Source organism: Mizuhopecten yessoensis, unplaced genomic scaffold (assembly GCF_002113885.1).
Source record: "Mizuhopecten yessoensis strain PY_sf001 unplaced genomic scaffold, ASM211388v2 scaffold4025, whole genome shotgun sequence".
Classification (NCBI taxonomy): domain Eukaryota; kingdom Metazoa; phylum Mollusca; class Bivalvia; order Pectinida; family Pectinidae; genus Mizuhopecten; species Mizuhopecten yessoensis.
The window spans coordinates 140,029-153,620 of record NW_018405338.1 but is presented as its reverse complement, the minus strand read 5'-3'; the positions used below and the strand labels follow the sequence as shown (position 1 = coordinate 153,620).

General features: G+C 36.5%; 1 protein-coding gene and 1 pseudogene across 5 annotated transcripts; both read left to right on the top strand.

Moving 5' to 3' along the window:
* LOC110448367 overlaps positions 1-3,191 on the top strand; it is a 28,598-nt pseudogene extending 25,407 nt beyond the window's left edge.
* Positions 3,170-13,344, top strand: LOC110448366. 5 transcript variants are annotated; one of them, XR_002462717.1, is made up of 6 exons: positions 3,170-3,284; positions 4,635-4,844; positions 7,012-7,074; positions 8,654-8,683; positions 11,164-11,316; positions 11,902-11,952. XR_002462717.1 is itself a non-coding variant. In XM_021494553.1 (5 exons), exons 1-5 carry the CDS (start codon positions 3,191-3,193, stop codon positions 12,777-12,779), a joined length of 1,275 nt encoding a protein of 424 aa, XP_021350228.1. In that variant the 5' UTR covers positions 3,170-3,190; the 3' UTR covers positions 12,780-13,344. The 5 variants fall into 5 exon arrangements, 4 of the variants coding, with proteins under 4 accessions (XP_021350228.1, XP_021350231.1, XP_021350230.1 ...); XM_021494553.1 differs by lacking the exon at positions 11,164-11,316 and having other exon boundaries at positions 11,902-13,344; XM_021494556.1 differs by having other exon boundaries at positions 11,164-11,993.
* The last annotated feature ends 248 nt before the right edge of the window (positions 13,345-13,592 follow it).

The window sequence follows — 13,592 nt, the reverse complement described above, 5'->3', positions numbered from 1 at the left end:
CCGGCCCCATCTGCAGAGGCTAGGATGGAGCCCCAAAGGGAAAATTAACCAATATTTCAAAAATGATCACTCTTCTTCTCCAGATTCAGATGTACTACAATCAAATTCTGTTAATGGATGAAAATTCCAGCAGAGCTAGGCTTCATCCATTCTCGCTTGGGGAGATGGTAAAGTTGACATAATTTATATAGGAAAATAACACTTTCTGGTATATTTTGTCCATTTTCATCAGAAAAATATTCAACTTGGTTGGAATGATTATGATGCCAGATGACAATTAGATGGAATGATAAATAAGATCCTGCCCCATCCCCAAGGGCTGGAAGGGTAGGGTCCAAATGGGGAAAATGGCTAAAAGTTAAAAAAAAATCTTCATCAGACTCATGTTTTACAAACAAATACTTATCATGGATATAGAAAGGTCCTTAGGTGCGTTAGTTAAACTAATAGTTTCATTATACTCCAGGTCATCTGCTCTCCCTTGGGTAGAGGGTAAAGTTTACTATAGTTTGTATAGGTAAAACACACTTTCGGTATGTTTTGTCTTACCTCGGCAAGAAATTATTCCAACCTGGTTGGAATAATTGTGATGAGATGGCAACTAGATGGTATGAAAAAATAAGATCCGTCCTTGCCCCAGGTGCTGGGGCCAAAAAGGGGAAAATGGATGATATTTATAAAATCTCTGCACTCAGATGTACAAGATTCAAGTTTCTTTTATGGATGGAAATGCCCTTAGGTGCATTTCTGTATAGCTCGTTAAATTAGCGGGGACAATATTTCTTGGTTTCGTATTCAGTACATATTACCGGAGGTTAAATTTTGCTGTGCACCCGAATACCATGTGTCGTGCAAAGTATTTTGAGTATCATCATTTAAAGGTTAAAACCTTGAAATACAGGTAAACCGTTTGGAAACACTGATCCCGAGTGCCGTCATCTGCCAGTGACTTCACTCGAAAGAAAATTAAATGTGTATGTACCTTTGTAGGAGTAAACTGTAATGAATTAATCACTTACCTTGTACACATAGATATTATGTGGCCATTTTTATGCAAGTGTTGTTTTTACATGGACTACCCAGTTGTCCGGTGATAATCTTATTTGAGTTCTTTTAAGCTTGCATAACAGCGTTGGGTTATAAGTATTTTCAACATGTTGTGATAAGGTCCGTTTAAGTGGTTAACAATTTCGATAATTTCGCTGATGTTTAGAATTTGCGGATATTAGTCAAAGCGCGAATATAGCGAAATTAAAATAAAACGAAATATAACCGCTATACAGTATATAAATTGTTAGTTTTATTACTCCGTGGTCATCTGTTCTCCTTCGTTTCAGTAGGGAAATAAAACTTCTGATTATATCTTGTCCATTTTCAACAAGAAATAATTCAAACCTGGTTGGTATAGTTATGTAAAAGATGTGCATTGATTAGGTTGCCTTTCAAGCGTCAGCTGTATGGAATTTCCATTCAGCTCAGCGGTAAAGCATTGGGCTGGAGAGCCAAGGGTTGCGGGTTTGAGCCCCAGCGACAGCACTATCTTTATCACTATTCCTCGTCCTATTTCAAATTGGTGCCGTTGACCCTCTCCGTTCAGGGTAGGAAGAACCCTTGGCGGGGAGTCAAAGAACATGGATTGGTTTTAGAAAAAAGGGGGGAATAGTGTAAAAGATGTGCATTGATTAGGTTACCTACAAGCGTCAGCTATGGGGAATTTCCCTTTAGCCTAGCGGTAGAGCATCGGGCTGGAGAGCCAAGGGTTGCGGGTTCGAGCGCCAGCGAGGGCACTATTTTTATCCCATATTTCTCGTCCTATTACAGTTATAATGAAATCGAAAGCAAGAAGTATCAGAAAGTAAGATCCTGACCTATCCAAAGGGTTGGCGAAAAAGGAAAATTGATTAAATAACAATAGATATTGTATTTCTGAATAGTTTTTAAAGTTCTTATCCTTTAATTTGGTGACATGACAAGTATTGTATTTACTTTGTTTACATGTTTATTTCTACATCACATCTCAGCAATGAAACTGAGGCATCGGTACCTATAATATAAATCAGGTGACCGCTAAGGCCATTGGGCCTCTTGTATTGAATTTTTTTTCCTTCAATTACTCACAAATATTTCATATATTTTCAATGATACAAACAACTGCTCACTCAACGTGTTATAGCGTATTATGAACTGTTTTGTTAATAACTTTACAAGTTTATTTATTGATTGCAATTGGTGAACCATTTTCAGGTAGTACTTTACTTGAAAGTTTAAGATATTTTACAATGTTTTGAACATTAGAGCTCTCGAGTACCGGTCATGTGACTGTCATGTGATCGTTTCTTATCCAAAGGTTCTTCTATTTATCTCCGTAATATTTAACTGATCTCAGTGTCTTTTAAATGAAAGGTAGTGATTAACCTTTATAAAAAATACATATAGATTCATAATAATGACTTTGTTAAATGGTTTTCTTACTGTTGCAATGGATATATATCTATGCCAATAATTACTTAACGTGGGTGATTAGCATTTAGGCTACAGTATGGTTGGTAGTGTGATATATTCAGGCAGTAGAGTTTCACACTAGGCTTGTAGATCAATGTAGAAGTTAATGTTTTCTTTTTCTTTCAGCATCTACCTCTCCCCAAATCATCTACAACAGCTTTAATGATGGCCTCCAAGTATCTGTCCAGCAGTGAAACCACTAATTTTGCCAGACTGTGTAGACTTTTGGTTGATGTCACATGTGATCTGCTCAGGGCAGTGCTCAAAGCTAAAGTGCCACCCCTTGGACTTACTGCCATTCTAGGAAGTCAAAGATCACAGCTTTGCAGACATCTTGAACCTCGTCAACGACAGAGTCTTTATCCTTCAGGTGGAGTGTTCTTAGGTACCCTGGAAGACTTGGACTTTACACTTCTGTATAAACTACTAACCTCCAGAGTATCAATATTCCACCACACCAGACTGGTTGGGGGCAGACACAAGACCCATCAGACAGGTCACTTTCGGCTAATATTGACCGGTTAAGAGTCCAGCGAAATGAAGCTTATGGACACCTGCCAACTGCATCACTGTCTGGTTCAGACTTCAAAAGTAGGTGGAGCCTCATCCGTCGGAGCGTGTTGGAAATAGAAAAGGATGCTTTGACAGGAGACACATACGTAACAGCTGTTATCTACTGACTGTGAACATGGACCCTGAGTCAGAGAAATATTATATGGAGGAACTAGAGAAACAACACAAGGCAGACTTGGAGGTCAAGGCCATTTTACAGGATTTCGAAGGTCAGTATATAAATTATGTGGCACAAAATTAATTTTCAGCAGCAGCTTCGTCTCTGAAGTTAAGGCTTCTTCAGGACAAATTTTACAATGTTTTAAACACCTAAAGAACTTTGTTTGTGGTTCACGTTTATATTGTATTGTAACAGACAATGAGCTTTATCCAAGGGCAGATAAACAATAGTAAACAATAGAACATTACGACGTCATCAACTTTAGTGGTGTTGTTATGGACATAGGAGAAAAGGTACATTACTATGTTACAAGTATATACTGTTCACATAAATTTGAAAAAAGAAAACATAGTGAATAATAAGAATAAGGTATGGAAGATGATTTAAATTTTATTTAAGATACAAAATAGTGATCCCTTTGTCACTCCTAGTATTGCCAGACTATATTCTGAATAATGATTCCTTATTTTTAGCTCACCTGTCCCGATGAACCAAGTAAGCTTATGCCAAGTCATGGCATACATTGACAGTCTGCCTGTCCATGTCACCAATTTGCCTTTCATCCGTCGTCAAGTATTTCTGTCAACCATCATGCGGCGAGCCTAAACAATCTCAATTTCATTTTTTTTCTAAAAAAGTGTCTGTCAGATTTTGATGCGACTTGGTAGTAGCCCATGATGGTTTCATAATCTATGATTGAGATGGTGATGACTCACCAGGTTACTGAGGGGTGTCGGTGGAGTCGTAAAAGCCACAGAATGCAAAATCCGAAAAATTCTTCTCCTCTTTAACTTATAAGTGGATTTTCACCAAAATTTCATAAAATAATTTTGTGGTGATGCGGATCAGAATTAATATTCAGGAAGAGGCTGACCCTCTAGACGAGTTGGTCATAAGTACCCTCTTAGTGCAAAACCTGAAACAAGCATAATTTTAACTTCTATCAAGATTCAGATTTCGATAACACTTGGTATTTACTCAAGTTTGGGTCTGGAATGCTTCTTATGATTGACTTTGAAAAAGCTTTTGATTCGGTATCATGGAAATTTATAGATAAAACTCTTTCTTTTTTTGGTTTCGGGGATAGTNTTGGGTCTGACCCCTAGGGATTTGTACATGTGGTACAGGTCAAATGTGCAAACCTTTAAAATAATTGACCATGACCCATTTTCTTTGTCATAGGGCTGAAATGTTTCAGAAAATATTCAAAATAATATTGTCTAAATTTGATATATGGCAAATGCCATGCTGGAATGAAGGACTCCTCAGTTTGTTCATCTGAATTACCACATCAGACTTTCAAGGTCACATGGGTCAAAGGTGTTAAAATCTTCTTACAGGTTTTTTTAAATGACTTTCAAATGGCCAAGTTTTGTGTTGACTTGTATTTCCCTTGCAGCTAGACATGAAGTCATGGCAACAATCATCAGTGATGTTTCTTCCGGACAGGCTGCCATGGCGACAAACATCAGTGATATAACAAACAGACAGGAAGTCATGGCAACAGACGTCAGTGCGGTTTCCGCTAGACAGGCTGTCATGGCAACTAACATAAACAATATTACAACAAGACAGGAAACCACAACAAGAGATATGGATCACTTAAAAGGTATAATCAAGATAAATGAATCCAAAATTGTTTTGAATGTTACACACATTGTCAGCTCACCTGGCCCGAATGGCCAAGTGAGCTTATGCCATGGTGCGGCGTACATCGTCCATCCGTCTGTCGCCCGTCCGGCGTCAACTTTTTACTTAAACCCTTTCACCCCTATACACTTTTAGTAGACTTTCACATGCATTGATCTGGATGAGTCCATTATGGTCTACAGTGGTGAAAGGGTTTAACAACTTTTCAATAACCAAGAGGCCTAGGATGATGGTATTTAGCCAGTAGCATGCTGGGAGGAATGACTACCAAGATTGTTCAAATGAACGACCTTCATCCGTTTTCAAGGTCACAATGGTCAATTGTCTTTATAACATTTAAACGACTTCTACTAAATAACCAAAATGTGATGATATTTGGTCAGTAGCATTTGGGGATTAAGGGGTACCAAGTTTGTTCAAATAAATGACCTTTGCCCATATTAAAGTCAAAGGGGTCAATTGTCTGTAATATATTTAAACGACTTCTTCTGAATAACCAAAAGGTCAAGGGTGATGATATTAAGTTAGAAGCATGCTGGAAGGAAAGGCTACTAAATTTGTTTTAATGTATGACCGTCGCCCATGTTCAAGGTCACAGGGGTCAAATTGCAAATTGGTTGAAATCGTTAAATGAATCCTTCTGAATAACAAAAACTTCTAGAGTGACAGTTTGTTCATATGGATGAATAAATAAATATTTAAAAGTCATCTTCACAATAAACAAATAGTTTAGGGTGGTAATATTTGGAAATTTGCATTCTTGGATGAAGGGCTATACAGTTTGTTCAACTTTCATTGTCACAGGGGTCAAATAAGTATACATTGTTTAACAGGTTTCTGAATGACTTTTAGAGAAGACGCTGATATATTGCCTTTTTAGTTCACTTTTAAGGTAACAATTGTGACATTAATACCAGGTGAGCAATGCAGGCCCACGTGGCCTCTTCTTTTTTTAAAATACTCTCCCAGTGAGTTGTTGTGGTATAAAGCATGTCCTCGACAATTACATAGCTTCATAAATTTCATTTCTAAATCGTATTGTCAAGAAACTTCATGTGTGTGTGTTCAGACATATTCTCATGTAGTTGTTTGTGTTTCAGTCTTCAGAAGTAAAAAAGAAGGTCATCATTCAGGGGCGTAGCTCGGATATATATCTTGTGTACGCACTTGAGCAATTTGCTGAAAAAATATACTGTTTTTTTCAGTTTTAAAGTTTAATAAAATCAATTGATGAGCGTACCTGTGCGTTTTATGATACTAGATACAGAATGTAAGATATTACATATGAATGGAGTGGTTATGATTTAATGTAAGGATTGTAGCAGGAGATTTTAACTCTTTTCCACTGGCGACAATATTTATAAAATGATTTTAAAATAGAATAATCTGTCCTGATTGCTCATCAATAAATCTAGCCTTGTATGAAAACCAAACAAGTTGGCCAGAGGAGGGGCACAGTTTCTTTCCATAGGAATGCCTATAGTCAGCTTACTGATGGAAAGCCTCGCCACCGGACTTGATAACTAACTCAACCAGGAACTCAATTATTCCCACAATTTCATCTTCTTCTTTTTTTTATTATAGCATTTGTAGTGCTTTTCACAAAATGTGCTCAAAAATAATTTACAACCATATTTCTATCGTCGTTTGCCCTTCTTTTTGAAAAAAACCCCTCTCATAATAAGAAAGCCAAATAAAGGCGTGCCTTGTTGTGTAAAGGGTCGAAAAGGAAAAAAGCTTGAAAGAAGAAACAGAAGAGGATGAAAGATTAAGAATAGGATGTTTATAATTGATAAAATGATCCTTTGAAATCTTCAAATTCCACATTCCAATTGTTCCACTTACCGAATATACAGAGTCACAATACGGCAGTAACCCGGATTAAATGTTACTAGGTTTACATAAAGGCTTGGTTGAGTAACAAAATGCGCCCGCGATTGTCCTCAAATGACCATAGCTCGTAATAGGACGTAAAACACAAACAAACCAAACCAAACTACATCAAATCATTCTCCGTGTTTTGAACTTCATGATCACGTCATCTGTTTAAGAACTTTGGCTGGATTGTAATTCCATCAACTAACAATGAAATGAGATTGATTTGACATGTGTTTGTATGTTTCCAGATGATGTCGCTGCCATTAAAGACACAGTGAATGTCATATCAGCGAACACCAGTCACGTCAAAGGTAACATCAACAGTTGTTATCTAGTCCAATAATCCCCTGCAGGTAGGGCATAAGAATTGTACCTGCTGCCCCCATTGCATGATCGTAAGAGGCGACTAAATTTGGGATCTTATCTTTTCTTTCTAAACAACTTTCTTCTTCCTAATTTCTCCCTTGACGATGCTTCACTTTTGGCCTTTAGTTGAGCGTTCGCTCCCTGTGTGGATGGCTTTAATTTGGGCTCTGTCCCCTGGCCAAGACATACCAGAGTCTGTAAAAATGGTAGTTTCTACTCCTGTTTAACGCTCAGCAATTTAGAAGTGAGACGACTGGTTCGCCTGGTCAGTATAATGTTATCGGGAAGGGTGTCCTGCTGGGTGTTTTCGGCAGTATGTTTCAGTGAGGTAGCACTATAAAGTCTGCATCAGTTCCGCTCTACCACAAGGAGACAAACACGAACATATCGCAACCCCCCAAAACACACACCCATACACTACACGCATATATCTTGCACACAGGGGAGGCCAACCTTAAATGAACAATACTTAACCAAACCAATCCATACCCTGATGTAGGTGCCGATAGTTAAGTAACTGTAAAAGGGAATAATAGGATTATATCTCCTTTGTATACGCGTGTCAAATTTGACGGTAGTATTATGGTATGGCGTTGTCCGGCAATCTCCTCCTACATTTTTCGACCGATCTCTTTTAAACTTGGTATACATTATAATCATGATATGAAGTTGTGTCTCCCTTTGTTCATTTCAGTATTTCATTTTTTGTCCGGAGAACTCTTCCTTCATTTTTAGAGAAATGTTGTTGAAACTAAGTAGGCTAACTAATTATGATAATTTGTTGTGTTTCCTTGAAAAGAATTTTGATTCGACAATTTTTGCAAAGTTATTGCCCTTTGTTTATTTCAGTATATCCTTTTCGTCCGGCAATTTCCTGCTAAATTTTTGCAAAGGATCTCTTTGAAACTTGGTAAATATTATAATCATAATATGAAGTTGTGTCTCCCTTAAAAGCATTTTAATTCGACGATTTTTGCAAAAGTTATTGCCCTTTGTTCATTTCAGTATTTTAAATTTTTTCGGGGATTTTCTCCTACATTTTTATAGCATGTCAGCTAATCACTCTTAGAATGATGCAGATCTTATTTCAATGTAAGAAAGTATATAACACTATATGGCACTCGACGGGCGTACATTGTTCCGCCCCGCGGTACTCTTGTTTTCTTCTTGAATAGATTTTCTTTTTTACAGAATATCAAATAATTGTGTTCAATGAAACATTCAAACACACACTCTTTCAAGGAAAAGAAGCTGCATTATTATTTCCTTGACATACTATTGATTTCAGGTGTCTATCAGTCAGAAGACAAGTACATACAATTTACTAGTTCTGTCTACAACGAATACAAATTACGTAATCATTTCTATTGTGTTTTATTGTGATTCAATATTTTGCCAAAGATTTTGTTGAAGGAAAAAAACACGAAAAAAAACACCGATCTGCAGTAAATTCTCGATTTTAAATTCAAACAAGTTAATTTTATTGTACATATTCAATGTATCATTTATAAACAATTTTTCCAGAAATCCATCCTGACTTAAAACCAATGATAGGTGAGTCTTATCTACTGGATTGGACATGGTTAGAGAAGAACCGCAGCAGATTTCCTCAAAACTTGAACCAGAACAACATGTATCATCTAAAGATATATGAAAGAACTTGTATAGTTCTATTTGACGAGAATCCTGGTTTGCCAAAAGAGAAGTCGTAATATCCAAAATGTATTCCCAATCTGATTAAGTTTATGCTTTCTCTGTTCATATACGCTATGGTATCTGATCTATACAATAGGTACATGTACATAACAGGTAATGTTCCGGTGAATGTTATTGCAGCCAATTATTGAAATGCTCTTCCAAACAGTTTCTATATTTCAAATACATGTATTAAATAAATATGACTTCGGTATTGAATCAAAGGTCACAAGATCATGACCCATGATGTTGTGACATCAGATCCCACACCATAGACTTTGTAGAGGAACAGAATGGAAGTTCTGTTTTAAATCAGATTGGATTTATAAGCTCATATAGTACATAGTACTAGGGTGAACTTATGTTGTGGTGCTTCATCTGTTGTCGTCTCTGTTATCCATCCACTTTTTCTTGAAATGACATATCCCAAACTGTTGAGCAGATTTACATAATATTTTAGCAATTCCTTAGGTCAAAGGGATCAAAACATTTCAAAATGAAAGGGATGGACCCCTACCTGCATAATAAGCAGCAAGCTAAAAGGCTTGATCTAAAGAGATTAAATTGCCATCTCCTTAACTACTGAGTAGATATCAACAAACTTGTAGTGGTAGCATACTTAATTTCATTAGGGCCCCGCATCGAGGAAGCGGGTGCCCTATATATAGTAATCGGGTTGTCCGTCTGTCCGTCCACATATTTTGTTCCTAGCTGATAACTTAAGTATTTATTGACCGATTAACATGAAACTTGGTCAAGATGTTCAATTCACAAAAATACACAATGAGGTAAAAAGGTCAAAGGTCAAGGTCATTACGTTCAAAGGTCAGGTCAAATTTTGCATCTTTTCACTGATGAACATTTTTATTATGACATGATGAAGCAAAGTTGATCAGAACTAAACGAGGAGTCAACTGATCAAAGGTCAAGGCCATCGGGTAAGAGGTCAAGGTCAAATTTTGCATATTTTCACTGATGAACACTTTGTTATGACATGATGAAGCAAAGTTGATCAGAATTATACAAAAGTCAATTGACGAAAGGTGAAGGTCATCGGGTCAGTGGTCAAGGTCAAATGTCAAAGTCAAATGTCAAGGTCAAATTTATAGCTTTTCACTAATGAACATTTTATGACATTATGAAGCAAAGTTGGTCGGGATACAACAAAGAGTCAACTGACCAAAGGATCACTGGGTCAAATTTCAAGGTAAACTTTGGTGTATTTTCACTGATGAACATTTTGTTATGACACTATGAAGCAATATTGGTCAGAGTTGAACAAGGAATCAACTGATTAAAGGTCAAGGTCATTGGGTCGAAGGTCAAGATTAAATTTTGTATATTTTCACTGATGACCAATTTGTTATAACATTATGAAGCAAAGTTGGTTGGAATTTAAGAAAAAGTCTACTGACTTAAGGTCAAGGTCAAAGGTCAAAGTCAAATAGTATCTTTTCACTGGTGAACATTTTGTTATGACACGTTGAAGCAATGTTGGTCGGAATTAAAAAAGAAGTCGTTACGGGGTCCAAAGGTTCAAGGTCAAGGTCAAGTTTTGTATTTTCACTGATGAACATTTTGTGATATAATGAAGAAAAGTTGGTCGGAATTAAGAATAAGTCAACTGGCCAAAGATCATGGTCACTAGTTTTAAGGTCAAGGCCATTTGAGTCCAAAGGTCAAAGACAAAGTGGATCTCTGACTTTGATCCTGGCTCTTGATGGATGAGGTATTTAAGATGAAATAAAACAAATCAAGGCTAACAAATGAGTATTGCACCGGTATTTACATTTCTTTTAGCCCAACAAATATGGCGGTGGAAGGAAACAAGACTCACATCACAGTACATGTAAAATGTCTATTTTGCTTCCTTGCGATTCTTTTTGAAGTCCAAATGTCAAGCGTCAAGCTCAGCTATATGGGCAGATTGCTTCTTGATGATTATGGGGGATATATTACCACAAGACGGGGCCCTTACTGACCTGTCAGTGTTCTAGTTGGGATAAACACTTATACAAAAAATGGTGCTGACACCTGGGGGGGATGATGGTTGGGATCAAAAGGGTCAAATTTGAAGATTTTCTTTAAATGACATCTCTTCTCCTGGAATGTTTTAACCAAAATGTTGTGATATCGTCTGTAGACCGTTGGGGTAAAACATAATACAAAGTTAAGGGACTGTTTTTCTTGGGGCTTTGGATCCAACCTACTGATTTCCCAAATAGCTGGGTGAGCGATTCAATGCTATAGGGCCTCTTGTTCTGTAATGACTAAGTTTCTTCATTCATGAGGCATTGAATTGTATTAAAGGTAATTTTTCAATGCAATGTTTTCACTAGGGATTGAACTCCGGACCACTGGCTTACTAGTCTGACCCTCTACTGTTCGGGCAATTTTTGGATCTTTAGCTTATTCAGTAGCATGCCAAACCAGTAAACCAGAGAACCTCGGTCGATTTATAGCAGAAGCATATTATTGGAACATAGCACAATGTAAAGTTGAAAGCATTTCCATTGATTAGTTCTATTTGACTGCTCAAAATAACATGTTTTGTAATGTCATACTAAAATGTTTTTGTGACCTCATGATTCACTGTGATTTTGCAAGGTTGGAGACTGCAGTTTTTACGTAATATTACGTTAGATTTAGTCTCCCAGTTTTGTTGATTATCAAAACTTTTTATCAACACTCTTTTAATTAAAAAATTTAAAAGTTACTGGAAAACCTCCTGCCATGACAAGAATTCTAGTCTGAGCTTAAAACATCAGTTTGTCATTTTAGCTGAATGGTTATTTGAGCCTTGTATAATGTTAGTTATTGTCATTTTTTGTGTTATCTTACTCGGTTTGACATTTTTTCTATGATTGGTAAAAGATCAGTTGATTTATTTTGTGATACAGCCATTAATTTGCCCATTCATCTCTAATTCCTTTAGAATGATTCACTAGAGTATTCTGTATTCTTCAGTAAAAATTGAAGCAAATCTTTCACTTCTAGATTACAGTGATATCGGTATCATTTTAAAATATCCATTCCACACAAGACCTCTCATCCTATATTTTCTATTCTTCATACAGAAACAGCTGAAGCAAGAATTAACAAAGAAAAAGAGAATTTGTTTTACCCCAACAAAGGTTTCCGTGATGCTAAAGTCAAGCTTCAAAAGAACAGGGTTGTTGTCATCAAGGGAAACACAGGAGACGGTAAAACAGCAATCGCTGTTCAACTCCTTCGTTGGCTGAGTCAGGAGCAAGGAGCCGGTAAACCCCTACAACTTAACGAGATTAAGAAACTAGATTTATTGGCTCCAAACTTGAAATTGATCACTTTTATTGATGATATTTTTGGTGAGAAAGATGTGAGTATAACGGATGTACAAGAGTGGAACAAAAGAATCTCAAATGTAGAAACACTTTTTGTAGATAAACAAGCCCAGACCAATTTTCTCATCATTACTGTTCGCAATGAAATATACAATTCTTTGAAAAAACGTTCTCTTGGAATAATTTTAACCAAAGATAACATTATTGATCTGAGTTCACAAACATACAAAATTGCAGAAGAAAAAAAAGAACTTTTAGAGCTGTATAAGCCAAAAAACTTTTCATGGACAGACGAAGAAAAAACACAAATTTCAACTTATGCACCAAACATTGGATTCCCACAATGTTGCCAGCTGTTCTACAATTCTGAAGAATTGCAGAAAGAACGAGTTAATTTTTTTGAAAATCCTTTTCATTTCTTGAATGAAGCATTGTCACGATTAAAAGAATGTTCTGCTCTTTTGTATCTCTTCCTCAATAATGGTATGATACGGGTAAACGATCTTGATCCAAACAGTAAAAAAGTCCATGAAACATTGCTGGAACAAGCATTTTCAATAAAGTTGATTGATGGTAACAAATATAAATATCACACAGCCACTTCGTTTTTTGATAAAATTGGAAAAATGTGATTTATAAAGGACTGTTTCGATGAATTATTAGGATTTTTGGTAAAGAAGGAGAAACATTTGTCGTTTGATAAAGATGTGGTAGTAGTGAAGGAGAAACATTGGTCTGTTGAGGATGTGTACAGATTTAATCACGATTCTATTTATGTTGCTGTGGCACTTTTGTATGGAAAAGTCACACCAATTGGCTACATACAGAATTGTCCCAGGAAATCCCTCAGTTATTTAACAACCTCAGAGACAGCTACAAACATGATTGTCATATCATCTGATCATTATACAGAAATGTGTGAGCGTCTACTCCGAGAGTTTGATTGTAAGGAGAGTCGATATGGTACTAGTATTGACTCTCTAGATGTATGGAATGATGAGGAGGAGTATGATGATGATATTTGTATTGGCTCTCTAGATGTATGGAATGATCCTGTATTTCTTATAAGCTTTGTCGGGTTGTTGGATGACAGAAAAATTGATAAACTTGATGTGTTGAATAAAGCATGTTATTCTGGTGCAGAAGAATGTGCTTTATATCTTCTGTCAGAAGGTGTTAAACCTGACAAGGACACAGAATTGTGGTCATTGTTTAACAGACATCGAAATGATAGGAACAGACAAGTGTGTTTACTTAAGAGAATTGTTGTATACTTCAGTGATGAGACAAAAGTTGCTATGTTGAATGAAGCATGTTATTATAATGCAGACGAATGTGCTTTATATCTTCTGTCAGAAGGTGTAAAACCTGACAAGGCCACAGAATTGTCATTGTTTTATAGACATTGGAATGATAGTAACAAAGAGTGTTTTCTTAAGAAAATT